This window comes from Schistocerca gregaria, chromosome 9 (assembly GCF_023897955.1).
Source record: "Schistocerca gregaria isolate iqSchGreg1 chromosome 9, iqSchGreg1.2, whole genome shotgun sequence".
NCBI classification, from domain to species: Eukaryota; Metazoa; Arthropoda; class Insecta; order Orthoptera; family Acrididae; genus Schistocerca; species Schistocerca gregaria.
Window position 1 is genome coordinate 241402511 of NC_064928.1, and position 27519 is coordinate 241430029.

General features: G+C 39.9%; 1 protein-coding gene across 4 annotated transcripts in view; it reads right to left on the minus strand.

Moving 5' to 3' along the window:
- LOC126292181 (zinc finger CCCH domain-containing protein 14) overlaps positions 1 to 27519 on the minus strand; it is a 203091-nt gene that overhangs the window by 139138 nt on the left and 36434 nt on the right. For 2 of the 4 annotated variants that reach the window (XM_049986019.1, XM_049986018.1), the window contains exons 5-7: positions 22632 to 22715; positions 15184 to 15396; positions 12279 to 12480 (exon numbers count right to left, since the gene is read on the minus strand). In XM_049986019.1, coding sequence (XP_049841976.1) covers positions 12279 to 12480; positions 15184 to 15396; positions 22632 to 22715 — 499 coding nt within the window. The remainder of the gene's footprint in view (positions 1 to 12278; positions 12481 to 15183; positions 15397 to 22631; positions 22716 to 27519) is intronic. The other 2 variants (XM_049986021.1, XM_049986020.1) reach the window with 1 other exon arrangement.

The following is a 27519-nucleotide window of genomic DNA, read 5'->3' on the forward strand; positions in this document are numbered from 1 at the left end:
ATTATCAATTTGTAACATCATTGTTAACATTGGCAAATCCAATTTTTATGTCTTCACTAAATTCATTAAATGAATGAAACTTTGATTGTTACTTCATAAAGAACATAAAACCAACAATGCAAAAAAAAAAAAATTCTACACATTACTGAAAAATTATTTACAATGCGATATTTTAGTCTCACTATTCAGTTCAAATTTGACACTTTTTTTAATCAGTGTAAAGTAAGTCTGTGTGAACTGTTTGTCAGTTTCGACCATGCTTTTGTGATGCACAAGTTTTAATGAATACGTGGACAAGTTTTATGTAAATCACTGAGTCACATACATTGTTTAGTTAGTGTGTCAATTCACCATTCCAATATTACCCGTGTACCCAAATTTTGAACTTCTGCTGTAATTTTTACACTAGCCAACTGACTTAAATTTCAAATTATCTAAATGTACAAAATTGGTACATTTCAACATTTAAAATTAGGTTTTCGAACAGGACTATGTGATAAATCTTCCCACTGAGGTACTTCTAACAAAATAACTTTTTTTAAAAATGGAATTGTACATTTATTATTGTGTTCTTTTCTACGGCATATATTACTCACTGTTGAAGAACATCTGAAAAAAATTATGCCATAGAGCAGGAAAGCTCAACATCCTCTTTCTTATGAAAGGCTGCAGCTCTGTTCGAGCTGAAACTTTGTTTATTTGTACTTCCTTTCAGTCACTACGTAACATTAAGTCTGCTAAGCCAACAATTTACTCATAAAACATAGATTTTGTAAAAAATATGTGAATTGTTAGAAATGGAATATGCGTCACGATCAGTGATGGTAAGTAATTGAGCAAAAGGAATTGGATTACATCTAACAATTACTTTTCATGTAATTTTCCTTGTAAACAATACATTTTAGAAAATTTAATTTGTACCTGTAATTTACATATTCCAATAGAACAGCAGTTGTTACAACACTGGAATCATTACTTTGTAACAGTTATAAGTCACCCTCTTTTGGACATGTCTAGCAGCTGGCAAAAGACATGTCACCTCTATATTCTTGGCGCACTCTTCATTCGTTCATTGTAAAAGCTGTGTGACAGGAGGGAAGTCGAGATATGTTTCTTGCTCTGATACACAGCGTGTCCAGTGAAGTAGAAAACAGTGAGTGTGAGGTGAGAGTATTGCTGTTTCCTTATGTAAGGAATTATGTCGAGTCAAATGGTGAACAAAGCAAAGAAAATATGACTACGAGGGTTGTTTTTTTTTAAAGTAAGGGCCGTTTTTATTTTTAAAAAAGGGTACAAATACTTTCGTAAAAAAACTTTTATTTTCTGATTCTACACACTTTTACCTATTTTTCTACGTAGTTGCCTTGTTTATTTAAGCACTTGTCATACGGTACAACTAAGTTTTTAATCCTCTCTTCAAAAAATTTGGTCGCCTGCTCTGACAGCCAAGAGTTCACGGCCGCTTTCACTTCATCGTCGTCATTGATGGTGTTTCAGGTACCGGAAAAGGTGAAAATCGCTAGGAGCAAGGTCGGGGCTGTATGGTGCATGGTCCAAAACTTCCCAACCAAAAGAATCAATCAAATCCCGAGTCTTTTGAGAGGTGTGCAGGAGCAAAACTCCATTTGTCAGCATGCCGTGCCTTTTGTTTTAAATTGCCCTGCGGAGCTTCTTTAGAGTTGCACAGTAGGCATCTGAGTTTATTGTCATTCCTCGTGGCATGAAGTCCACTAGCAAAACACCACTCCGGTCCCAGAACGCAGTTGCCATAATCTTGCACTTTGACAGCGTCTGTTTGGCTTTGACCTTGACGGGTGAGGTTGTGTGTCGCCATTCCATTGATTGTCGCTCGCTTTCGGGAGTGATGTGGGATACCCATGTTTCATCTCCAGTGACAATTTGACTCAACATGCCATCCCCTTCTTCCTCGTAATGAATCAAAAAGTCCAAGGAAGTGTCAAATCTCTTCCCTTTGTGGTCCTCTGTGAGGAGTCTGGGTACCCACCGAGAACACAGTTTCTTAAAGTTTAAGTTTTCAGACAATTTTGTACAAAACTGATCTTGAAACTTGTTGAAATTCCAAAGAAAGAGCGGAAATTGTGGATCTTCTGTCCTCACGAATCTTTGTTTCGACTGCAGCCACCAAATCATCAGTGATCGCAGAGGGCCGGTCTGAGTGTTCGTCATGGACGTTTTGACGGTCACTTTTAAACACTCTAACCCATTGACGCACTTTACCTTCACTCATTGCATTCAAGCCATAAACTTCAGTTAACTGATGATGAATTTCTGCAGCTGATAGGCTTCTCACGGTCAAAAAACGAATCACTGACCGTATCTCACACGCGGCGGGTGATTCAATAATCGTGAACATTATAAAGTAGCACAGCGATGTGTACACATCAGCTACAGAGCTGCAACTTGCATCAGTGTGAACAGGAAGGATGCCAGCAAGTGGTACGGTAGCTTGTTGCGGCGTCCGCGCGAACTACGGGACTATACGCGCGAACAGCCCTTACTTAGAAAACAACCCTCGTGTAAAATGTAAGCTTTGTCCAGGAGATAAATTTCTGAAGTATGCCTGGATTATAGTGTCAAACTTAAGGAAGCATATACAGGTGAGCAATTACAATCTGAAAATGTATTATGTAATATTAAAGTTACAAACTGAAACACATGTACATTCCATTGCTAAGTGGCACCACAGTTTTCCACAAATACTTCACTTGAAATGGAAAACTCCTTGCGGCAAGCGAAGAGAAGAAAGCGTGATCTTTGAACTGAAAGTACGGGCGCAAAGGAAAAACAATCTACACTTTCCTTCACAAACAACGCTACCAGCCAAAGCACTGTCGAAAAATGTATTTTAGATTTTGTCTGCTGTTCTGTTCAGCTCTTTTCAGTGGTAAAAGAAGAGTCGTTCATAATTTTAATAAAAGGTTTGGCAGCAAATGGGACAGTGGTGTGTAGAAAGATTGTTTCTGCACGACTGAAGGAAAGGTACAATAACCAAAAAAATGAAACTAATAGAAGGGTTATCAAGAGCTGAGACAGTTACAACCACAGCAGATTGCCAGACACAGTTTAGGACGACTTTTCTCGGGGGGTTACTATGCACTTGCTCGACAATCAGACACCAGGTAGACATCTGCTATGCTTGCTATAGAGAGGCTTGCGGGATGCCATTCATACGATGTTCTGGTTGCTGGTATCTAGAGTATGTATCACGATTTTAATATTCATAAGAAAGTGGTGTCTTCTGTAACACAAAATGGCAGCAGTTTCATCAAAGCTTTCACCTAAAGTAATGTAATGTATTTTTTGTTCGAGTTTTCCAAGTAACAGTTCTGTGTTACTTTTTCAAATATCATCTTTCCAATTATTTCTTTTAAAGTTACATGGAATGAAATTATATGGAATGAAACCTGGTGAAGGTGAAGTTCAGGCATCTGATAAGCCAAAAGGGATGCAGCTCGTTCAAGTAGCACCATTCTTGATGAAGGTGTGAATGAATTCCAGTATAGCTTGCCGTCACATCAGCAGTGTGCTGCGCATACCGTTAACCTATTAGCACTGAAGGTAAACAGGAATTCTCTTCATCATAAATTGTTTTTTTCTTCTATTTTGCCAACAGTCTGGTTATGTTTTACATGCTTACATTCATAGTCATTGCAGGATAGCCAAAAAGCAAAGGACAATCCTCATTTTAAGAATGTAGCAAGAGCACACTGCCAAGCTTTATGGAATAAACAAAGAATTGTCTATTCCATCCACACCATGATCCATAAGTTGCTTATGACTCCTACTGCTAAAAGACGTAACAGCAAATAAGACATTTAACACTGTCTGGTGTCTGCAACAGACAAGTGTGGCCTAGATGCACTAGATGTCTTCGTGGACAGCGTCAGGCTAGAACGCCTTCGACCGGTAGATGTGACGTTTCTGAATGTATTGCAGTAAGTTTTAAATGTATTAATGTTAGTTTAATGGGACCATTCTTTTCATTTTAATTTTTTGCATTTTTGTTTTTCTTGACAAGTAAATGTTTATCACATCACTGATTTGGCTACTGTGTAAGGAACATTTCAAAAATATATTAAGAGCATAATTTAAATATTAACAAAAGCAGAGACCAAAACATAACATAGATGCAAGTGATCCACTTAACCCCATGCAAGAGACTACTGATCATCATCATTAACTGTTACACATTGAGAAACAAGATCACATCAAAGCAGTCAATTGCTGCACCCTACGTAATACAGTATCATGAGATACAAACAATAATTTATACGAGAATCGTAGAAACACAACAGCCTCTAAATGGTTAATAAATAGCTAAGACTACATCACACTCTTGTACAAAACTTCCTTTTATGTGTTTGGTTAAATTTCACTGTTCCAGTCACATATCGAATGTCACTTCTAAGAGGTGTCAGGCAAATTTTCTCTGGTCTTTCAGCATATATTTGCAATTTCGTTTTTGCAATGTGTAGCTGGAGTCAGCCCAAACAAAACAAATGTAGCCCACCAAGTCTTTTACACGAAGACCAGTGTTGATGGAAAGTGTCGGATCGATTCCAGTTACAAATAAAATAATTTTTGAAGTTTTCATACGATAATGTAGTCCCAGATTAGTCTAGTGCCATATTTGTTTTATTACTACGAATTAGCGAGGACAGTAAAACACAAAGAACAACCAGTAGCCCAGGAGCCACTGAACAGCAGTGCTGTTGCACGGCGCTAGCAGTCAGCACGGGACAGTCGGTGGCGTTGCTGTTAGAGTACTGGTTATACTTCATGTTATACTATCCCCCTTAATTTGTATTGATAAAATAAATATCGCAGTAGGCTAACTCTAGACTATTCTGTCGAATAAGCACGTGAAATTCCGGCTTAAAAATCATTTTGTTTGGTAAGCAGAAACAGACACTTTCGTACAACACTAGGCGATGAAAGGAAGATGTCATGAGCAGTATTTGCTTGGGCTGGATCCAGCTACACATTACACAAATGAGACTGCAAGTATCTGCTGAACCACCAGAGAAAGGTACCTGATGACTCTTAGGCAAGAGTAAAATAACACCCACATTGCATCTTTTAGGATCTGAAAAAAATTTTGCAACATCATGTCAGAAAGTTTGTACAATTTTTTGCCACTGACAGTCACAAAATTTCCAGGATGATACACTGCACTATCTTCATTTGAAGAAAGACTCTGCTGCAAATAAGATGTCTTAGGTAACAATCAGACCCTTTAGCCTCTTAGGATTCTTCAAAGTCAGATACTTCTCTCTCTAAATTTTTGTTACTTTCACTGTTAGACTATTTTCCTATAAGCCTATTACATTTTTTCAGCTTCTTTTTGTTCTTTTAATCTAGCTTCTTCATTAAAACTGCTTTTGATGGGAGTGTATGTCAGAACCAATAATTTAGTTTTCATTATTCCTACTATTCCTGGAAGAGAGGCTTTGCGATAAGAAGAACTACTTCTGGAGATATTGCCTTACTTCTTTTGACATTGGCCTTGACATCTTCAAAGGCTGAGGAATGTTCACATCTGCAGTTATGATCTTGTCAAAATCAACAGTGGAAGTAGGCACCAAACACATTCTTTGTGTAAACAATTTGGCAAATGTCAGTCAAATGAGCTGGCTGATAATCTTCATGTACAACAATATCTGTGTTCAGTTGTTGACTACCATAAGCCTTAAACTGACACGTATATTTCTGTTAGTGATGGCAAGGGGGTAATGCTCAACCCCTGAAGTCCATCGACATCACAGGCTGTGACAGGTAACTCTGTGCTGGCTATAAGAAAAAGGTGCTGCATTATATAATTTCTTGAAAGAAACAATCTCTAGATCAATATGATGCAGCTTGGCCTGTTTGAAGTATCAGAGTAAGTAAAATAATACCATTGTCTTTTGTGTACGATACTGCTGGTACACTTCTGCAGCTTTTGTGATTGTCAGAATTGAGACTTTAGGGTGTCTTTGGTGGTCTTTTCGTGTGAGTTACGCAGGACTGGTAAAAACAGTTCACTATTCATCCAAAGTAAGACTGTGGCTCCACCTACACACTGGGGACACTGTGTGAATGTCATCATTAAAGTGTACCTTAGGAAACACTAACAATGTCGGTAGTTATTCCAACCATTGTCACAAGTGAACTACTTCCAGTACACATAGATTGTTCAACTATTCTGTAGCTAGACCGATACAACACTTTCAGTAGCCACTGCACAGTAGTTGCTGCTGTCTCATCCAGATGGCACGTTTTCCAATTAAAACTTGTATTTTTCTTGAAGGAAAACCTTGTTATCTAACACTTTCACATCTGCATCTGTACAGTTAGTAGCCATTCATACACTTCTGTTATGAAAGGTCTGGATTAGTTTAATGAATGCCTCGAGCCACCCCAGTAAAGCTACGTTCTCTCTTTCCCAGTTCTTTGGTACAGATTTTCCATTCTCCTTAGCAAATCCAGATGCAAGAATTCTTCCAGTTTTTCGGACATAATGAAAATCATGTGCAGAAGTATTATAGTCAGACACACTTTTTCCACTTTTCTGAACAATTCTGAACGTTCATTTGACTGCCTAGAATTATTGTTGTCAACTTCTACAATAAAGGCCTTTTCTGTGTATCATTTAAGCACTGACCTAGAAATGGTCAGGCTTCTATCTAATTCCCATAAACAAATTTTTGGTGGATATTTGACTAGCCATGTCTTTCAGTTACTCGATGACTGTCTACCTTAAATTCACAGTATGCCTAATTCTAATGCTTAATAATGCTTCTATTGGTGCGTGTCAGTGAGTATAGAAGTAGAACAATCCATGTTTTTAGTGGCCTTAAACACTGATTAGTAAACCCTGAAACATATGGTTCACTTATCATACACATTAGTGAAATATGTTTTGCAACAGTATAAAAAGTATAAGAATGTTTGAAAATGAGGTACGCAATGAAACCAGTAAAACATGTTTTTAAAGACCACCATCGTTAACATAACAGATAGTCCCCAAAAAATTAATTTCGAATCTTAGTAACTCTTCAAAGGTTAACAATACAGCAGCTACCTATTTTATCCACAGAAACACGATTTGAAATAATGAAGGTTTGTGAACTTAAGATAACTAAATTTTCTAATAACTAAAATTAGTCTGGCTGTTCATTTTTAATAGAGTGATTCAGTTAACCTCCACAGCCAGTTAGTCTCACTTTAATCATAACACATACACAAATTAACCATTGATAAGTTAGGATATTAATGAAAATTAATTTAATAATTTTTGTTTCAGGTCACGAAGCCTACTGCAGTGGCACTGATGGTTTTGCAAGCTGAAAAGAGTATGTACATAGAGTACTTACATCCTACTATCAAATGTTTGCTGCGGGAACACCCCAAAATAAGTAATGACAGTTGCATATTGTATGGCAAGCACCTTAACAGAAGGTAAACAAAAGAGACTTGACCCCATCATGCTAGATGATAACCTAAGCACAGCAGCAGGTTTGATACTAGCACTCCAGTAGTTCAACTGAAGTGAAACTTCTCGTTCAGCATAGTTAAGTAAAATGATTGTTTTTAAAACTAAATGCAGGAATACCCTCTATCACTCCTGTGAAGCACCTCTTGAGTGTATTCTTCCAACAGAGAGGAACAGGCACAGAGATAAAAACTTTGAAATGTAGCTGTTTTCCAAAGGTATGGTAATCTAAAACTGTAAATGAACACTGAATATGTTGATAACATTTGTATTCATTCTTGTGTCATCCTCTTTTCTTTTTTCTTCAAAATACATATCATTGTATTAACTCTTGCGTTTGGTGTGTTTTTCATGCATGATGATCCTCCCTATGTTCCTCTACCAGTGATGGTTGTCACAATGCCCATTCTAAGATACACAGTGAGCAGCCACACTTTTCCTAAAGTTAGGTCATTAATCTACCTGACTGAAAAGTAAAAGTAATTTTAATTGAAGCCAATTACTTTTTTGGGTACTTCTGTCAAAACTGGTAAAGATAATATAAAATAACTTAGTCAAGTGTTCAGAATATAAACTTGCAGTATGATATTTACTTATTGGACAAGTTTAAAGTCAATTATTTGCCTACGATGATGACTGAAGTAGAAGGAATTTATTTATTTTCCATGGCAGTAGTGACAATGTAAGAGAAAATAAGCAGAAGATATGAACTGAAGTTTGTGTTGGTAGTTAATGCACGAATGTTAAGCATAGTGCTGTGGTGATGTAATGTTTAGCATTTTGGCCTAGCAAGCAAGAAGACCCAGGTTCGAATCTCGGCTGCAGCACAAGTTCTAATTCATTTCTTCTGCTTCAATTATTACCGTAGATAAAGAAGAGACTTAAATGTATAAGGGAAAAATATGTGATTCTTGAGTTTCTCCCGGCATATTTGATAATCAAAATATCTACGGGTGTACTGCCGGTTAATAAATGGAGAAATTCTGAAGCTCAGATGTTGAAATTTATTTGAAAAATACACAAGCTGTCCTATGTGACATACGTAAAGGAGTTAAGAAGCCCAGATTTTTGCTAAAAAGGTTTTCAGAAATTACCACAACCAGTCACTTTTCAAATAGATGTATTTCAATAAACCACGAGTGGTTTCGAGCTGCCTAGCAGCTCATCATCAGATTGTACATACGTACATTCAGTGCTCTTTGTTGTAGCTTTGTGAGGCTTGTTGTGTACTTGTGGCAACATAGAAAACAGCAAATAAGCGCAACATGTGGTACAGTTTTATGCAATATTTACAATATAAGTTCTACTTAAAGGTGTTACTTACAGTTAATAGATTCTGCAAATATATATTTGTAATGTGTGACACTTTTTGAAACATTATTCCCACTTTCAAACTGCATTCACACACTACAATTAACAGATTTTGCCAAAGACATGTTTTACAATTTGTAAACAAATCAAAGACTGTGATTAAATGACACGCTCAGAGAATTCATTTTAAACCAAAGACATTGTTGGTCAAAACTCACACTTTTGAAGGTTATCTCTTACTTAAAGGGAATATATATGCCACATTAACTTAAATTAGAAAAAATTCAGCTGCAAATTAATATGTGCATTTTAAAAGGTGTATGAAACTAGATGTCCAGATTGTATTTCTATTACAATTAAGAGTATTTATATGGAGATAATTTTTAACAGCCGTTTTCTTAAAACTTCCTGGCAGATTAAAACTTCCTGGCAGATTAAAACTTCCTGGCAGATTAAAACTTCCTGGCAGATTAAAACTTCCTGGCAGATTAAAACTTCCTGGCAGATTAAAACTTCCTGGCAGATTAAAACTTCCTGGCAGATTAAAACTTCCTGGCAGATTAAAACTTCCTGGCAGATTAAAACTTCCTGGCAGATTAAAACTTCCTGGCAGATTAAAACTTCCTGGCAGATTAAAACTTCCTGGCAGATTAAAACTTCCTGGCAGATTAAAACTTCCTGGCAGATTAAAACTTCCTGGCAGATTAAAACTTCCTGGCAGATTAAAACTTCCTGGCAGATTAAAACTTCCTGGCAGATTAAAACTTCCTGGCAGATTAAAACTTCCTGGCAGATTAAAACTTCCTGGCAGATTAAAACTTCCTGGCAGATTAAAACTTCCTGGCAGATTAAAACTTCCTGGCAGATTAAAACTTCCTGGCAGATTAAAACTTCCTGGCAGATTAAAACTTCCTGGCAGATTAAAACTTCCTGGCAGATTAAAACTTCCTGGCAGATTAAAACTTCCTGGCAGATTAAAACTTCCTGGCAGATTAAAACTTCCTGGCAGATTAAAACTTCCTGGCAGATTAAAACTTCCTGGCAGATTAAAACTTCCTGGCAGATTAAAACTTCCTGGCAGATTAAAACTTCGTGGCAGATTAAAACTTCGTGGCAGATTAAAACTTCGTGGCAGATTAAAACTTCGTGGCAGATTAAAACTTCGTGGCAGATTAAAACTTCGTGGCAGATTAAAACTTCGTGGCAGATTAAAACTTCGTGGCAGATTAAAACTTCCTGGCAGATTAAAACTTCGTGGCAGATTAAAACTTCCTGGCAGATTAAAACTTCGTGGCAGATTAAAACTTCCTGGCAGATTAAAACTTCCTGGCAGATTAAAACTTCCTGGCAGATTAAAACTTCCTGGCAGATTAAAACTTCCTGGCAGATTAAAACTTCCTGGCAGATTAAAACTTCCTGGCAGATTAAAACTTCCTGGCAGATTAAAACTTCCTGGCAGATTAAAACTTCCTGGCAGATTAAAACTTCCTGGCAGATTAAAACTTCCTGGCAGATTAAAACTTCCTGGCAGATTAAAACTTCCTGGCAGATTAAAACTTCCTGGCAGATTAAAACTTCCTGGCAGATTAAAACTTCCTGGCAGATTAAAACTTCCTGGCAGATTAAAACTTCCTGGCAGATTAAAACTTCCTGGCAGATTAAAACTTCCTGGCAGATTAAAACTTCCTGGCAGATTAAAACTTCCTGGCAGATTAAAACTTCCTGGCAGATTAAAACTTCCTGGCAGATTAAAACTTCCTGGCAGATTAAAACTTCCTGGCAGATAAAAGCTGTGTGCCACAATAAAGCTGTGTGCCACCACAATAAAGCTGTGTGCCACCACAATAATGCTGTGTGCCACCACAATAAAGCTGTGTGCCACCACAATAAAGCTGTGTGCCACAATAAAGCTGTGTGCCACAATAAAGCTTTGTGCCAGATTAAAACTGTGTGCCAGATTAAAACTGTGTGCCAGATTAAAACTGTGTGCCAGATTAAAACTGTGTGCCAGATTAAAACTGTGTGCCAGATTAAAACTGTGTGCCAGATTAAAACTGTGTGCCAGATTAAAACTGTGTGCCAGATTAAAACTGTGTGCCAGATTAAAACTGTGTGCCAGATTAAAACTGTGTGCCAGATTAAAACTGTGTGCCAGATTAAAACTGTGTGCCAGATTAAAACTGTGTGCCAGACCGAGACTTGAACTTGGGATCTTTGCCTTTCGCAGGCAAGTGCTCTAGCAACTGAGCTACCCAAGCATGACTCAAGCCCCATCCTCATAGCTTTAATTCTGCCAGTACTTTGTCTCTTACCTTCCAAACTTCACAGAAGCTCTCCCGTGAACGTAGCAGAACTAGGACTCCTGGAAGAAAGGATTTGCGGATACATGGCTTAGCCACAGCCTGGGGGATATTTCTAGAATGAAATTTTCACTCTACAGTGGAGCGTGCACCGATATGAAACTTCCTGGCAGATTAAAACTGTGTGCCGGACTGAGACTTGAACTCTGGACCTTTGCCTTTCACGGGTAAGTGCTCTACCAACTGAGCTACCCAAGCACGACTGGCGGAATTAAAGCTGTGGGGACGTGGAGTGAGTCGTGCTCGGGTGGCTCAGTCAGCAGAGCACTTGACCATGAAATGCAAAGGTCCTGTGTTCAAGTCTCAGTCCGGCACACAGTTTTAATCTGCCAGGAAGTTTCATATCAGCGCACACTCCGCTGTAGAGTGAAAATTTCATTCTAGAACCATTTCCTTCCTCGATATATTGGCTGAACTGGGCATACAACATCTGAGACTGACAGGTTAGTGGTTAATCTGCAGCTGTTTTTACTAATTTTTATTAATTTGGCATTTATATTTCCTGCAAGAAAGTTAAATTTTGCTAATTTAAGTTAATTTCGCATATATATTCCCTGTAAGTAAGATGTAATATTCTTCAATGTGAGTGTTAATCAACAACATCTTTAGTTCAACATGAACTCTTTGAGCCTTTAGTTCAGTAACAGTCTTCGATTTGTTTATGATTTATAAAATGCAAAAGTCGTTGTCTGCAGCAAAGTCTGTTAATAGTAGAGAGTGAAAACAATTTGTAAATGTAAATAATGTTTTCCAAAGTGCTAAACTGCAAGTAACATCTACAAGTAGAACTTATACCACAAATATTTAGTGAAACTGTGCCACGTGTCGTGCTTATTTGCTCTCATTTTCTATCTTGCCACAGCTTGTATCTGGTCCTAATTTACTGAAACACGTCTAATTAAAAAGGCGACCGGTTGTTGTAATTTCTGAAAACCTTTTCATGTTATAGTCACAGTGTTCACATTCACAACGGATAAAAGTTTTATTTTGCTGCGAAGATCAGTAATAATCATAACGAACATTCTACACTGCCGTTTCTTCTGCCAGTACCAGGCATTTCGTTCACATAAAGGCAGAACTTTTCTGCAGTTGTGAATTCTGCTGCCACCCACCTGTCTGTCACCCCCACGGTGCTGGCCAGGCTCCTCTTCGACACCGCCTCCTCACCGACGCACACGGCAGTCCTCTTTGCCGGGCCTCTGCTGTCCTCTTCGCCCGCAGACCTCTTTGTCGCCACGGCGACAACCGAGGCCGGCGCAGTCACAACCCGGCGCACCGTCGGCCGGACCTTCCGCGCACTGCTCGTACTGTGTGCTGCATGAGGGAGAAGGAGGTCACAGGGTGAGCAAACCAAATGTGTGAGAGACCCGGAGTAACTCCTCACCTTCACCCATCACGACGCACAAGTACACATTCCAGCACATCGACATCACGTATGGTAACGGAGGGAGTAACGGTAACCACTTGCCCTACAGTCGAGGATCCGAGTGGTCTACAAGGCACGGACGAGACACTGAAAATGTTGCAGGGCCTTTGGACAGTCGTTACTCAGAGCTGAAAAAACGGGAACAGCGACCCGACTGCAAGTTTCGTGTGTGTGCATTTTCATTCCTGAGGAGGACAGTCGGAATTCTTAGCAATATTTTCCATCCAATCTGTGTACCTGTCAACCACTTGGCACCTCAACTACAGTGTCTGAAATTGCCTTAACTCCTGCCATTACCTGTACTCCATTTCCTACTTTCCAATTCCTCATTCAAACTACAGTAAGATGTTTAGGAGTTGACACGCCTGACACGAGAAAAAGGGGCTGAAGAAATACTAACGCCAAGTGAAAAAATTTTAGCACTACTGCACCAGAGGATTTTGGTACGAATCTGGATCGAAAAGGTAATAAAAATACATGTTATGTACGTAATACTTACGGATTAAAGCAAAGCAAAATGCAAAAATTGTCACTCCAGTATTAAAACCTGGGTAATTTATTAACTGCCGTACATCCCGCGGCAAATGAAAATCTTTAGGGAAGTGCCACAAGCTGACAGAGAGAATTAATGTGAGAAACTAACTCTGAACGCTACATTAATTGATAGCCAGAGGCGATTAACCTGTGGTGCAATGGTACTGAGGATACAATGTAAGGGTTAGCGAATACAGCCCCAGTGGATCTCTGCATCTGTTCTTATTATTTCTTAGATCCTCGGAAGAGTTGACGTGAAAGTGTAGATCCTTCTTCACAACTCACTGGGTCAAGGAAGGACGGGCCGTTCCACCTTCAGTGTGGCTGAGACCAGTTGTGCACTACAGTGCCGAATCTGCCTCTTGGCTGATGCAGTTTTCTCTTATTTACATTAATCTGCTACAGTGTATACGAGTTCATACAGGCACATAAAATTGGTGAGAAACCTGTCACTTTTTTGGAAGAGTTGTTAACACATTGTCAGCAGACATGTAACTGTGAAAGATACTTGACTGTAGCTTCCCGGTTAGGGGCATTTTCTCCGGTTATTACCAGATTACTCACTCACAGTATTTTATTTTTACATTTAAGCCCAATCTGTTCAGGAGCTATAGCAACAGTTACGAACACTATATCGAGATTTTTATTTGTTACATTTGCCTCAGTTCATCATCTGAGAGTACATTTAAAACCGAAGTTTCTCGTACCAGATTAACATGAAAGTATTATCAATTATTACAAATTTCTCAATAAGATGGCAACTGTTCAAACACTTATGGCTACACGGTAAATTGAAGCAGATGATAAGGTCAAAATCTTAAATAAAGATTTTGAAACAAAATCGCAGTCATCAAAAGTAAAGTTGAGCAACTGAAGGCAGTATATCAGCAGCAAAAAACGTGCTTCATCTAAAGTAGTAAATACCGGGCCTAGGGTTTAAAATTGCAGAGTGTCAAACCTATCTACGAGGACTGGTGTACCACTTGCAGCCTCATAACATGGAGTAAGATTGGCGGTTTATGAAATGACTAATAGGATCGAAAGGGAGACGAGTGTCGCACCTCGTCGATGACAATTGTTTCAAACCAGACAGGAACTGCTGCTATCGGCAAATGCCGGGCAGTATCAAATCGTTTCAGAGAGAATGTCACGGAGATAACTGCCTGCGACAGAGATCGAGAGTCAGCTACCTCACAAAAGGACGACCCTCACTGCACCACATAAAGCCGTCGGTGGTCCAAATGACGCAAAAACTGGGCAGTGGTCGAATGCAGGCATTTGGTGAAATCTGACAAGTCGCAATATTGTGTCTTCGCAATCAACGTGATGCATCACATCTACCTACAATCAGACGAATCACTTATTCCGAAGGATGTGTAGTCGAGGCTAGAGGCGGTTCTGTGGCTGTTTACGTACTGCGGCTCAAGCCTGTTCATTCGGGTCACTACGAATGTCACAAGGGATGACTGTTTCCAGTGTTTTTATCTAGCGAGCAAGCAGTCCATACTCCTACCTGTATAGTCTTGCGTTTAACCAGTTGTAAATAATAACCTCATAGGCAAGGGTGGCAAAGGTAGAGAGAAGTATCTGAATGTAAAGAAATGTCACTGCGACCGATACGGTGCTCAGAGCAGGTTTCATCTGTATAACCCACCACCAGTTGTACAGAAAGTTATCAATACCTTCTGGTTCCAGATGTAAAAGGAAAGTGACAACACAACCCCAATAAAGGCTAACCTGTTGATTCAATACTGTTTGTACCATCCCAATTTAAATGGCTGTACAGAAGAGAGTATATATTAACCTCCTGACTCCTTAAAATATGTTTAGGTCCTCTGAAACAGCGTCTATCAGTATCATAATTGTAATGTAGTATTCGGTGATAATTGAAACTACTGTTTGCTAATTCTATTATGTTAATCTTCCATTTCTGAAGCACTTATAAGCATCACTCATTTGTTCACTCTGTTCTCTATTCCGAAATGTTATCGTATCTCGCAGTGTTTTCAAATCTGAGGAAGCGAAAGACCCAGTGCAGTGCAGTGCAGCCACCTCACCCAGAGCTGCAGTCACGTCCCATGCAGAGACTGCGTTCACGACAGGCGCGGCGGCGGCACCGAGCTGCCGCTGCCGCGGCTCAGCTCTCGCCGCAGCCTCTGACGACGTGCAGCTCTGCCTCCGAGCAGTCTCCGCACCCGTAACTGTCACCGCCACCGCCACTGTCTGCAGTCGCTTAGCAGATGCGGGCAGTTCTGCTTTCAACAAGGCCTCTATAAAATAGACAGACCACTCAAAATCTGGCACCCACAATACATTCCATTAGCCAGTATAACACGTAAGCTCAGTAAAAGGAGTATGCAGCGCAAAAATGGTAACCTAACCCACTTGCAATTGTGTTCCTTCTCCTGAAGTGTGAAACTGTGACAGGAACTACCAGGTGAAATGTCTCGCGAGCCACTACGTTTCTGTTAATGCAGTTATCGAACTACAAGAATCTATTAACCTCACCCACAAAACTATATAATCTCAGTTTCCGTTCCACTTTATTCTTTTGTGCACTGCTTTAATTACCGTAATAACATCGGTAATTCGAGCCCCAGCAATTACTGCTGTTTCGTGCACCCCAGTCAGTTGGTGTCTGTCAAGGTTCAGTATAGTATGCACCTGTAGTTGGATCACGTTACGTATTATTTTTCCTGAAATCACCTGTCAGTTCCTGTAGAACCAAAACAATGGAGCTCTGAGCTTAATTGATTTCTCGTCTACCCTGTGACCTCTATACCTCCTCAGAACGTGAGAGCCGAGTTCAGAAATGCAGTGAATTACTCAGTCACAACAACTGATGTTCCTACACGGCACTCCTGGGAAGAGGACTCACGATAATGTTTGTGCTTGCGCCGTCACAGAATCCATTCTTCTATGTCAGTATTTACGGCCTCAGTAAATTTAATGGTGCGGGCATCGGGTACAGACTGCAATATATTTGTGTACCAAACATTTCACCACCTAATGTCGCACTCAACCTCAGAGGCTGTACCAACTTCAACAGTCAGTTTCTAAACGAAAACTAGCTCTGGAAGCTGAACATTCTATACATAATCGTGTGACAGTCAAGGCGTGGCGTCAGCGGATTGCTGCCCGACATGTGGAGTTGCGCTGACACGTACAGTGGAGGTCATAGTACAGAAGATTTAGTGCCATGTGCAGTCTTTAGCATTAAGGACAACAACTTGTCTGAGTTGTGCTAAGCGACACACACACACACACACACACACACACACACACACACACACACACACACACACAATGCAGGAAAAACTGACACTGTCAGCAGCACAATGTGGCAGTACAGAAAGTTTGTCAAACTGACACAGTCAGCAGCACAATGTGGCAGTACAGAAAGTTTGTTCCCTATGTAATGAGAAACGACATAGTGAAATATGTACTGAGTACAAGTGTTCAGAGACTAGCACGGCAACAGAGATGATGTCATCGTTGGCACAGTCTGTGAATACACGCTTTGAGAAACGAATTCAAAAAATTTCATCACGCAAAAGCCGACTGTTGTCATGGATTACAAGCAGGAATTGGGACGCATGGATAGACGTGATTCCTAGTTTGCAAAGCTAAGGCAAACCTGCCAGGACAGAGAAGTGGGGGCAAATAACACTTAAAGTGTTAATTACTCCTCTTTTCTGCTTGGAACAGCCATGAAGCAGGCTGTTCCCTGCTGTATTTAATTAACGTACAATGGGAGATGTCTCTTAATAATCCCAATACTGATATGTACAGATCAGAAATGACCGCCTCGCTTATCTGGAGTATATCTCCCCCCCTTGATATCCTCTTTCTTCCTTTCATGGACTTCATCTCTCGTTCTGTTTGGCCTGTGCCAGAGGTGGAAATTGCGCTTGTCTATTTCCAATTAGCTACCGACCGAAACAGTTATATTCTTCCAACTCCTACAACTTTTGAACATCCCATATAACAACTGTCTGCAATTTTTGTCTGCAGTATTACAAATTGACTGACAGTTAAGAGACAGCTCCCACTCAAATATAAGAGCAGACTAGAGCCAAAATGGCTCTTCTTTCTTTTCAGGACACCATCCACTTGTGCGGGGTGCATTATTTCGTGGAGCGCAGTCTGTCTCCAACAAAGGATGCAGCTGTGAGGAGTAATAAGCAAACCACTAAGTACCACAGTGTGACCAACACCGCCCCTTCTCGCAGAAATGCTGCATCCATCGTGCTGGTTAATGTGTGCAAACGGTACATATTCTCCGGACAATGTGTTTTCCCCAACTCATTAAACCTACTAATAAAATTTAACAGTACATTTCACGACTGTTGTTCATAAATATAACAAATTTGTAGAGTAAGTCATTTCATTGATGTGATATATTATACCTCAGTTGGTATCTGTCCATATGAGTGGAATTCTGTAGATTTTGGGCCTCTAAGTTCTGTCATGTTTTCTAGGTAATTAACATCAAAAAAATAAATTCTAGCAACTTTCCTCTCGCTATTGTGAACTTTATATTAGAGCTAACATAATTCACAAAATTTAGGAATTCTCAGACATGACATTGTTTCCTCCACAAGGCTAGGAAACAAAAATGTTATCGACTTCTGTTCTGCTTCCTCCAGCCTTTCCATGCAGAAATTTGCTACAACTGCACTAGGTCGGCTCCCTGTAGTCATGTCATTAGTTCATTCACAGAATGTGTTGTCCCACTGAAAGCAAGTTCACGTGTGACAGTGTTTACAGAGATTTGCCATATCCTTTGCAAAAAATCACATTCCAAATATGTCCTTACTTTTTAAGGATCCATGGCGAGCAGCGACAAAACATCAAAACTAGTCGCAATCTCTCTCAGATTCAGCTAAAGAGATTATTTTTTTCATGAAATGAGCAAAATTTTTTTTTTTTCATGAAATGAGCAAAATTTTTTTTTTCATGAAATGAGCAAAATTTTTAATTTTAAGTTAGTTATTCCAAAGAATGTTTGTAGTAGAGATGCCAAGTGTTTGGCAGTGCCATAGGTCGGGCAATCAATATCGCTAACAGTAGGTCTTAGCAGAAAACCTAGTTTGTGAATTTTGGGTAAACCATACAATCTTGGTGGCAACACTTGTGATCTGCTGAGACACTTCCTGTCAGTGGGAGAAATCAAAGAGACTTCTCGGTTTCCCTAATGCCAGAAATTGTGGAATGCATCTTAAGCTCTACATATCTTCCTACTTTTGAAAAGTCCCAGATTTTACTTCGGTAGTCTTATTCCCTCTGTAATCCAGATCTACACGATTACTCTACAATTTAGACTCTAATTTTTGGAATATGCTTCACTGAACCACGTTCAGATTATTTCTCTACCGTCCCATACTCTCACAGCATTCAGAAAAAATGAACACTTAAATCTTTCCCTGAAAGTTCTGACTTCTATTATTTTATTTAATTATGACCATGAATGAAATCTTTTTGAATTCAGAGGAGAAAATTAGTGATCTGAATTTCACAAAAGATCTTGTTGCAACGAAAAATGCCTTTATTTTAATAACTGCCACACCAACTCGTGTATCGTACCTGTGACACACACACACCCAAAATCATGATAACACAAAACGAGGTGCCCTTTGACTTTTTCGACATCCTCTGTCAATCATACCCAGTAAGGATTCCATACCACACAGCAGTATTCCAAAAGAGAAAAGACGAGTGTAGTGTAGACAATGTCTTTAGTAGATCTGTTGCACCTTCTAAGTGTTCTGCCTATAATACAGTGTATGGTTCACTTGCCACACACTTTCTACATTATCATTCCAGTTTAAGTTGTTTGTATCTGCAATTCTTAGGCACATAGCCAAATGCACAGCGTTTAGATTTGTGTGATTTATATGAAACAGTGTCCCTACTTGTTGTAAGAGTAAAAATGTGTTTATAAGTACTTAAATCTTGGTGAACTTACTTCCCACCTTCTGTTTCATTGCTAATATCAAAGCTGGAAGCCACCTTTTACTTAAACCACTTGCAGACATAATACACATCAAAGTGCCAGGATAATGATTAGTGGCAAACTACACAGCAGTAACTTAACAAATGTCGAGAAGAAAGCTCACATTGATACACGCTCCGTAACACGTGCTGGTACAACTAAGCGCTCTCAGGCCGCAGTCAGATGACGTCGTGACCTGACCGTCGCACGGTTACATATAAAATGTTCGGTCCATCGAGCTCATTTGAGTTCAAAAACCAACTAAGACTCTTCTCCACCATTAGACGTCAAAACATTAGGCACAGCAACATGTCAGACCACAGCATAATAGCCATAAAAATAAAATAACTGAGGGCATTAAGGCTTCCTCAGAAACTATGTCCAGTTTTTAAGGCTAGGGCCAGTGTGAATCTTCAGTCTCAAAACTTTCACCCCAATAGCTCAATTGACCGGGCACAACTTGCAAATGCAGCATCCACGTTTAAGTCGCTACAACAATTCTATTTGTCGATGGATTTTCAGTCCCTCAATTGCTGAGCTGAGAGCAAAAAGTTTTTGCCATTAGTTTCTTGTCTACAGCCAGTGCTCAATGCAATATGCTCAAACTTAATAGAAGTAGTGTGGGAAATACACCTACTCATCAACAGATTAAAAATGGTATCTGACGAGAAAAATGTAAGAAAGTGAGTCACAATTCAGTAGCTATAAATGTTAAAAATTACTTGCATATTGCAAAAAATTTCCTCCCATTTACCACTACTGGTTAGTGATGTATTTACTCTCAGCTGCTTCCCCCTGCATTCTTAAAATGTGGCAGAAATAGGGATGATTTTTTCCAAAATAGAACTTCTTCGGAATTTAGATACTTGTATCTATATTGGTCACCGTTCTGATTGTGACAGAAGACTTAAACTAGGGCAGTATTCCTGGATTCTCTTTTGTAAAAAACAATTTGAAAGTGAAGCTCAGCATTTCTGCTTTTGCTTTTCTGCTGGCAATTTCAATTCCTATGCCATCCATGTCTTGGCACAGTAGTGTGTAAAAGTAGGATGAAGCAAACAGCTTGGTGGAATGACACAGTCAAGGAAGCCTGTAAAAGGAAAAAGTAAGCGTATCAAAAATGGCTACATACTAGAACTCAGGTAGACAGAGAAAGTTATGTTGAAGAAAGAAACAAAGCCAAACAGATAATTGCAGCATCCAAGAAGAAATCTTGGGAAGACTTTGGAAACAGGTTGGAGACTATGGGTCAAGCTGCTGGAAAACCATTCTGGAGTGTAATTAGCAGTCTTTGAAAGGGAGGTAAGAAGGAAATGACAAGTATTTTGGACAGGGCAGGAAAACTGCTGGTGAATCCTGTGGATGCCTTGGGCAGATGGAGGGAATATTTTGAAGAGTTGCTCAATGTAAGTGAAAATACGATCAGTAATGTTTCAGATTTCGAGGTAGAATGAGATAGGAATGATGATGGAAATAGGATCACATTTGAGGAAGTGGAGAAAATGGTCAATAGATTGCAGTGCAATAAAGCAGCTGGGGTGGATGAAATTAAGTCAGAACTCATCAAATACAGTGGAATTTCAGGTCTTAAATGGCTACACAGGATAATTGAAATGGCCTGGGAGTCGGGACAGGTTCCATCAGACTGGACAAAAGCAGTAATCACACCAATCTCTAAACATGGAAACAGAAAATATTGTAACAACTACAGAGGTATCTCTTTAATCAGCGTTTTGGGTAAAATCTTCTCAGGTATTGTTGAAAGGAAAGTGTGAGTATTAGTTGAGGACCTATTGGATCAAAATCAGTGTGGGTTTAGGCCTCTTAGAGGTTGTCAGGACCAGATCTTTAGCTTACGGCAAATAATGGAGAAGTGTTATGAGTGGAACAGGGAATTGTATCTATGCTTTATAGATCTAGAAAAGGCATATGACCGGGTTCCTAGGAGGAAGTTATTGTCTGTTCTACGAGATTATGGAATAGGAGGCAAACTTTTGCAAGCAATTATAGGTGTTTACATGGATAGTCAGGCAGCAGTTAGAGTTGACGGTGAATTGAGTTCATGGTTCAGAGTAGTTTCAGGGGTAAGACAAGGCTGCAACCTGTCTCCACTGTTGTTCATATTATTTATGGATCATATGTTGAAAACAATAGACTGGCTGGGTGAGATTAAGATATGTGAACACAAAATAAGCAGTCTTGCATATGCGGATGACTTAGTTGTGATGGCAGATTCGATTGAAAGTTTGCAAAGTAATATTTCAGAGCTAGATCAGAAATGTAAGGACTATGGTATGAAGATTAGCATCTCCAAAACGAAAGTAATGTCAGTGGGAAAGAATTATAAATGGATTGAGTGCCAAATAGGAGGAACAAAGTTAGAACAGGTGGATGGTTTCAAGTACTTAGGATGCATATTCTCACTGGATGTCAACATAGTGAAAGAACTGGAAGCAAGGTGTAGCAAAGCCAATGCAATGAGCACTCAGCTACGATCTACTCTCTTCTGCAAGAAGGAAGTCAGTACCAAGACTCAGTTATCTGTGCACCGTTCAATCTTCCGACCAACTTTGTTGTATGGGAGCGAAAGTTGGGTGGATTCAGGTTACCTTATCAACAAGGTTGAGGTTACGGATATGAAAGTAGCTAGGATGATTGCAGGTACTAGTAGATGGGAACAATGGCAGGAGGGTGCCCACAATGAGGAAATCAAAGAAAAAATGGGAATGAACACTATAGATGTAGCAGTCAGGGCGAACAGGCTTAGATGGTGGGGTCATGTTACATGCATGGGAGAAGCAAGGTTACCCAAGAGACTCATGGGTTCAGCAGTAGAGGGTAGGAGGAGTCGGGGCAGACCAAGGAGAAGGTACCTGGATTCAGTTAAGAATGATTTTGAAGTAATAGGTTTAACATCAGAAGAGGCACCAATGTTAGCACTGAATAGGGGAACATGGAGGAATTTTATAAGGGGGCTATGCTCCAGACTGAACGCTGAAAGGCATAATCAGTCTTAAATGATGATGTCATCCATACACCTGGAAACCAACTTCGATACCACTGCTGCCTTCAGGAAATAGAACTGTATTGCGACCTCCACCATGTGATGCAGATGTCGACGTAAAACCCAAAGAACTTAAAGTGAAAAAGGTACAGCGCATCTGAGAGAAATAAAATACAGCACAGCAAGAAAGGCAGTTTTTATTTACAAAACAAATATTTCTGTGCGCACTGCAGAGGACAACCACACAAACAAACTCGCTGAGCAACAAATCATTTCTTATTACTAGATACACTATTTCTAAAACAACCGTGAAGAAACTGAACTGATCAAATAATCTGAACACATGGAAATAAATGTGTATATAGCAAATAATATGTTCATGTAACAAACTAGCCCTACAAATTAGAAAAGGAGATTGGATAAAGCACATCACTGCCATACAACTTACAGTTTGCAAACACGAAACGAAAAAAATTGTAATGGCCTTAAAACATAAATATCCATACCTGCTTCTGCATCAGCTTTGATGTTAATGAAGTCTTCCTCATCATCGTCACTGTTCATCAGAACAATCTTTGTTTTCACTGAGGCTGTGCCATTGCAACAAAAGAAAAAAAGAAAAACAAATAAATAACTGTCCCAAAATACACTGGACCACTCAGTTAGGAAAATAAGGACAAAATGTAGAGTGATAAATATAATAATTTTAAAAAATTACATCACAAAAATACTCTGTGAAATTTGCATTTGGCAAATTTCCTGGGTTTGAAAAGTTAAGATCTCTGTTGAATGAAAAACAAAAGGGAAATAAAATAAATATTGCTTGATTTTTGGTAAGAGGGATAAAAATGTCTCTGAAGGCTTCCCAATTATTCGAGAAATTATCCAAACGGAGATGTCGAGATAAATACGAATTCTGCAACGGCAGACATCGTGGAATTTGGATTGAGTACTAACTGGTGCATGAGGATGCCAAAGAGGGCAGAGCTTACATTACGACACACGATGACACTAGCTCAGTGGGTTCCCGCGGTGTCTGACGAAACACTACTCACGTACCGGTATACATAATCCATCTGACAAAAGGGCATGACTTTTTGTTATGTCAGACGGGCAACACCGATGAGACACCTATTTATTTTGATATGGCATCAAATGTCAATACTGAAGTGAAAAGTGTTAGAAGTTATCCTATAAGAAGGTCTGATAATGAAAAGGAAACAATAACACTAATGCCAGAAGCTGCTCCCACACACTATTCTTTGCAAGATGACAATACTGACAGTAAAACTACCTGCAGGGCTTGTCTTCAACAAAAGAGATGAGTGACAAATGACCTGATGTTAGAAGGGCTGAGGGCGGAACTTACCAGCGAAAGGCAATGTCTCAGTAAGGCACACAGTTTTAATCTGCCAGTAAGTTTCATATATGTGCACCCTGCGCTGCAGAGTGAAAATCTCATACTGACCAAGGTCGTTTGGAAGAGTGTGCCAAGCTCCATGCTTAACAGAAAGAAAATGTTGGTGTCAGGTTTTTTCTGGGGACATGTCACCCAGGAAGTTGAGCATCTGATATCAAAAGACAACTGGGACTGTGTAATAATTCCTGGAGGCATGACGCCACAGTTTCAAGTAACAGATATTTTTGTGAACAGACCATTTAAGGCTGGCTTGCGAGTTTTATGGCGTGTGGCTTCTTTGAGGTGATTGTGCCCTCACTCTGAGAGGAAGGAATAAGCAAGCCTCAATATCTGTGCTGGACCAGTGAATGCTGGCTCCCTGGAGCGGAACGTCTAGTGAGTTGACAATGAAAGGATTTGAGAAGCGCCGCATATTTAGCGCTACAGACATAACGAGGGAGGAGTGTCGTTATAGCAAAAATTTCAGTAGGATTACAAATTAATATCATTATATCAGGGATGTTTGTGACTGAAAAGTAGTGCTGGTACTACAGATTATTTAATTAAATAGCAAGGGAAAAAAGGAAGCAAAGATACAAATTAATCTATATCATTTCTTTCTTACTTTATTTCCTTTTGTGTAAATAAAATGTGGACACACAACGAATGGCATAAGTTAAAAATAAGTATAATGTTAACCACTTTAGACAGATACTTTATATCAGTATATCTGTTTTAATTTTGACAAGTCAGAAAACGTGAAAGAATAAAAATTTCTCAGCGGCCTCTCAAGAAAGAGGAGCTAGACTTATATTTGGGATTGTCATATAGTTTGATAAACACAGTACTTCACAGGCTACTATTTTCAAATTATTATGACGCAGACAGTAATTTACGTGTTGCCGATTAGCACAGTGTGGTCAGCTGTGGAATCTGTATTTCACTGAAGAGCTCAATATTTACAATTTTGTAGTACCTCTCTAAAAGGACTGGAGATTCTAAAAAATGTCATTAACGTCTAGAAAATCCCAACACCGAACTCCTTCAGTAGAGAGAGAGAGAGAGAGAGAGAGAGAGAGAGAGAGAGAGAGAGAGAGAGAGAGAGAGCAGGAGTTTGCAAGGCAAGCGGCAAAAGGGTGCAGAGTCCAAACGGCCAGATGGGGATGACGGACCCCTACAAGAAGTGAAGACAGCTTACCAGGTGGGTGGCAAAGCAGGTGTAGGGTCAGATTTTCCTGTGAGAAGCTGCTCCTGAAGGTGGACTGACAAAGAGCAGAGAAAGCCACTCGACCTTTTCACTTCGCAGCAATGATGGTGGGCCTCGTAACGAAACATTCCAGAGCTAAACCAGACCCGAATTTGTATTTCATGCTGGGATTGATAAATGTGCTAGGCATGAAAAAAGTGTTACAACAGTAACTCTGAATGGAAGATCTATCAGTGTGTGTGGGAAGCGAGAAAACGTAAAACAGGAGACCACTAAACACGACATTGTCATACTAGGACTATGTGCAATAAAATGGCCAGAGAAGTGAGACAGTTTCAGAAACATATACTCCAGAAGTTATGCAAGGATAGGGGCAGTACTAAGTAAAAGCCCCAGTATATGAGCTGAGAGCACAGTGTGATGAGAACAGAGAATGAATACAGTCAGTCAGTACAATCTCAGTGGAGAAATGCCACAGGATAACACAAATGGACTTTAATAAAGTGAAAAGTCTCATAATTACACACATTTTGTTCTGACTGCTCAAAAGAAGACTGTAAACCTGGACTGTAGCCATAAATACAGCAAGATACTGAATAGATTATAATGTAGCAAAGTGAAGATACTGTTACTGGGTCGAGAAATGCAAAGTTACCTGGAAGTTGATGTAACGAATGACAGTAACCTGGTACTGTTGAAAGCTCGGCTGAGAAGGAAGAAGAAGAACTCGAGGCTATTGTACTATAATATTGTATGTTTAGAACACAAGGGAGATGAGGAAAGCTATCAAAACTGCTGTAGAGGAAGGTTAAAAGCAACATCCAACTACACAACAAATGAGAAATGGGTGGTGCTTTTAGGACTCTCCTACAAGCTGTAGCTCATGAAATACAGTAAAACTTCATTTAACATTTTTCTCACTACTTTTCTCCTGGCGAAATGATATAGTCTGTACACAAGCTGCAATGTCCGGTTTTGGAGGCGGTCACAAGGAAAGGATTGGTGGGCTCTGCCTATTGACATGGCACTAGGTAGGGGAGGGTTGCGATGGGTGGTGGTGGTGGGGGGGGGGGGGGGGGGGGGGTGAGGAAGGGAGGGGTAGTAGCAGTTGAGTTGCTGACTAGAAAATCACTGTAAAGAATATACGTCAAATTGTAGACAGGCTAAATGAAGGGACTGTTACACGTAAGCATTTGGCCAACGCCTTCTTCAGAAACGAAACACACGCACATTCACACAAGCACACGTAACATACACGCACGGCCAGCATCTTTGGCCACTTCGATCAGATATTATTATCGATATTCCAACCTGGCCGTACCACTGTCCAACTAGAAAATCAAGTTGCTGCAAGCACTCGCTGCCAACTAATGGTTAATTTTTAATGTAAGGGACCCAAGACTGCTTCACAGATTGACTAATTTGTAACATCAAGGTCCTGTCACAATACGCGCGTGTGAGCAAGTAATACGTTTCCACTGTCCTGGAAGGTCTGAAATGGAAGCGAGGTGAGAAATGACGTGTGAGGAGTAAGATAGTTAAATTTTGGAAGCACAATGAGGGAGAACTGAGAATGGCAAGACGTGCAAATCTCCTACGTAACGTACCACACGTCTTCCCCCGTGTTCGCGACCAGAGCTGTTGAGCATATCTGTAACCCTCGCACACGTACTGGACAGTCCCGTAAATAAACAGTGCTGCTCTTCGTCCGATCTTCTCAATTTTCCCAGACCAACAAGTGATACTTGAGAATCAACACACTGTGTTTTCTACACCATTTGTTTTGTGGAGTGATTACATTTCGTTAACATTCTTGCGATGAATCTCAATTTGCCATCTGCTTTTCATACAATTTGTCATACATGGTCACTTCCACTTTAGAATCGCTAACGATTCTCTTCACCTATTTATGCAGTGTACATTCCAGTTCTTGTTCGCTGTCCACTGCCAGCCGCAATACCAACAAACCAACCTCTGCAAGTGTTCCTGCACTGCAGTGCAGTCTTCTGGCATTGCAACTTTTCTATATGAGGTGCTACTCAAAATATCTGAGAATTTCACCTTACCGGTCAAACTGGCAGCAGTACAAGATTTTGCCATTAGATGTCTCAAGGTACACTTCGTAACTAATGCAGCGCAAAGTTGCGTCGTTTTTGGTATGCGCAATGGTGCGTGTCACAACGTATTTCAGCGCTTCTGCAAACTGTGAATGGATAATGTGAAGGAGCAAAGGATTTGCATCAAATTCTGTTTCGAGGTGAAGAAAACAGCAGCTGAAACCCACTGCATGCTCACAAACTCTTTTGGTGAGAGTGTAGAGAATCAAGCAAGAACATTTGCACTGTCCACACACTTCGAGTAAGGCCGAGAATCTGTGGAAGATGACAAACATTCCAGTCGACCGTCAACACGCTCGACAGCAGAAATAATCACGAAAGTGCACAATGTGATTTACAAAAACCGAAGGCGAACAATTCACGATGTTTGTAAATGAGTCGAGCTGTCGTACGGAACGTGTTGACGAATTCTGGTCAACGAACTGAGCACGAGAAGAGTTTCAGAGAAATTTGTCCCTCGCCTTCTCAGCACCGACCAACGGAACACCTCGGGATTCAGATGTGCACAGAGTTGCAATAGTAAGTTTGAGAGGGTCCAAAATTCTTATCCAGAGGCATACTAGGTGACGGATCTCGGGCCTACGGTTACGACCCTGAAATGAACCAGCAAACATCGCAATGGAAAACGCCACCTTCTCCATGGCTGAAAAAAGTTCGACAAGTTTGTAGCA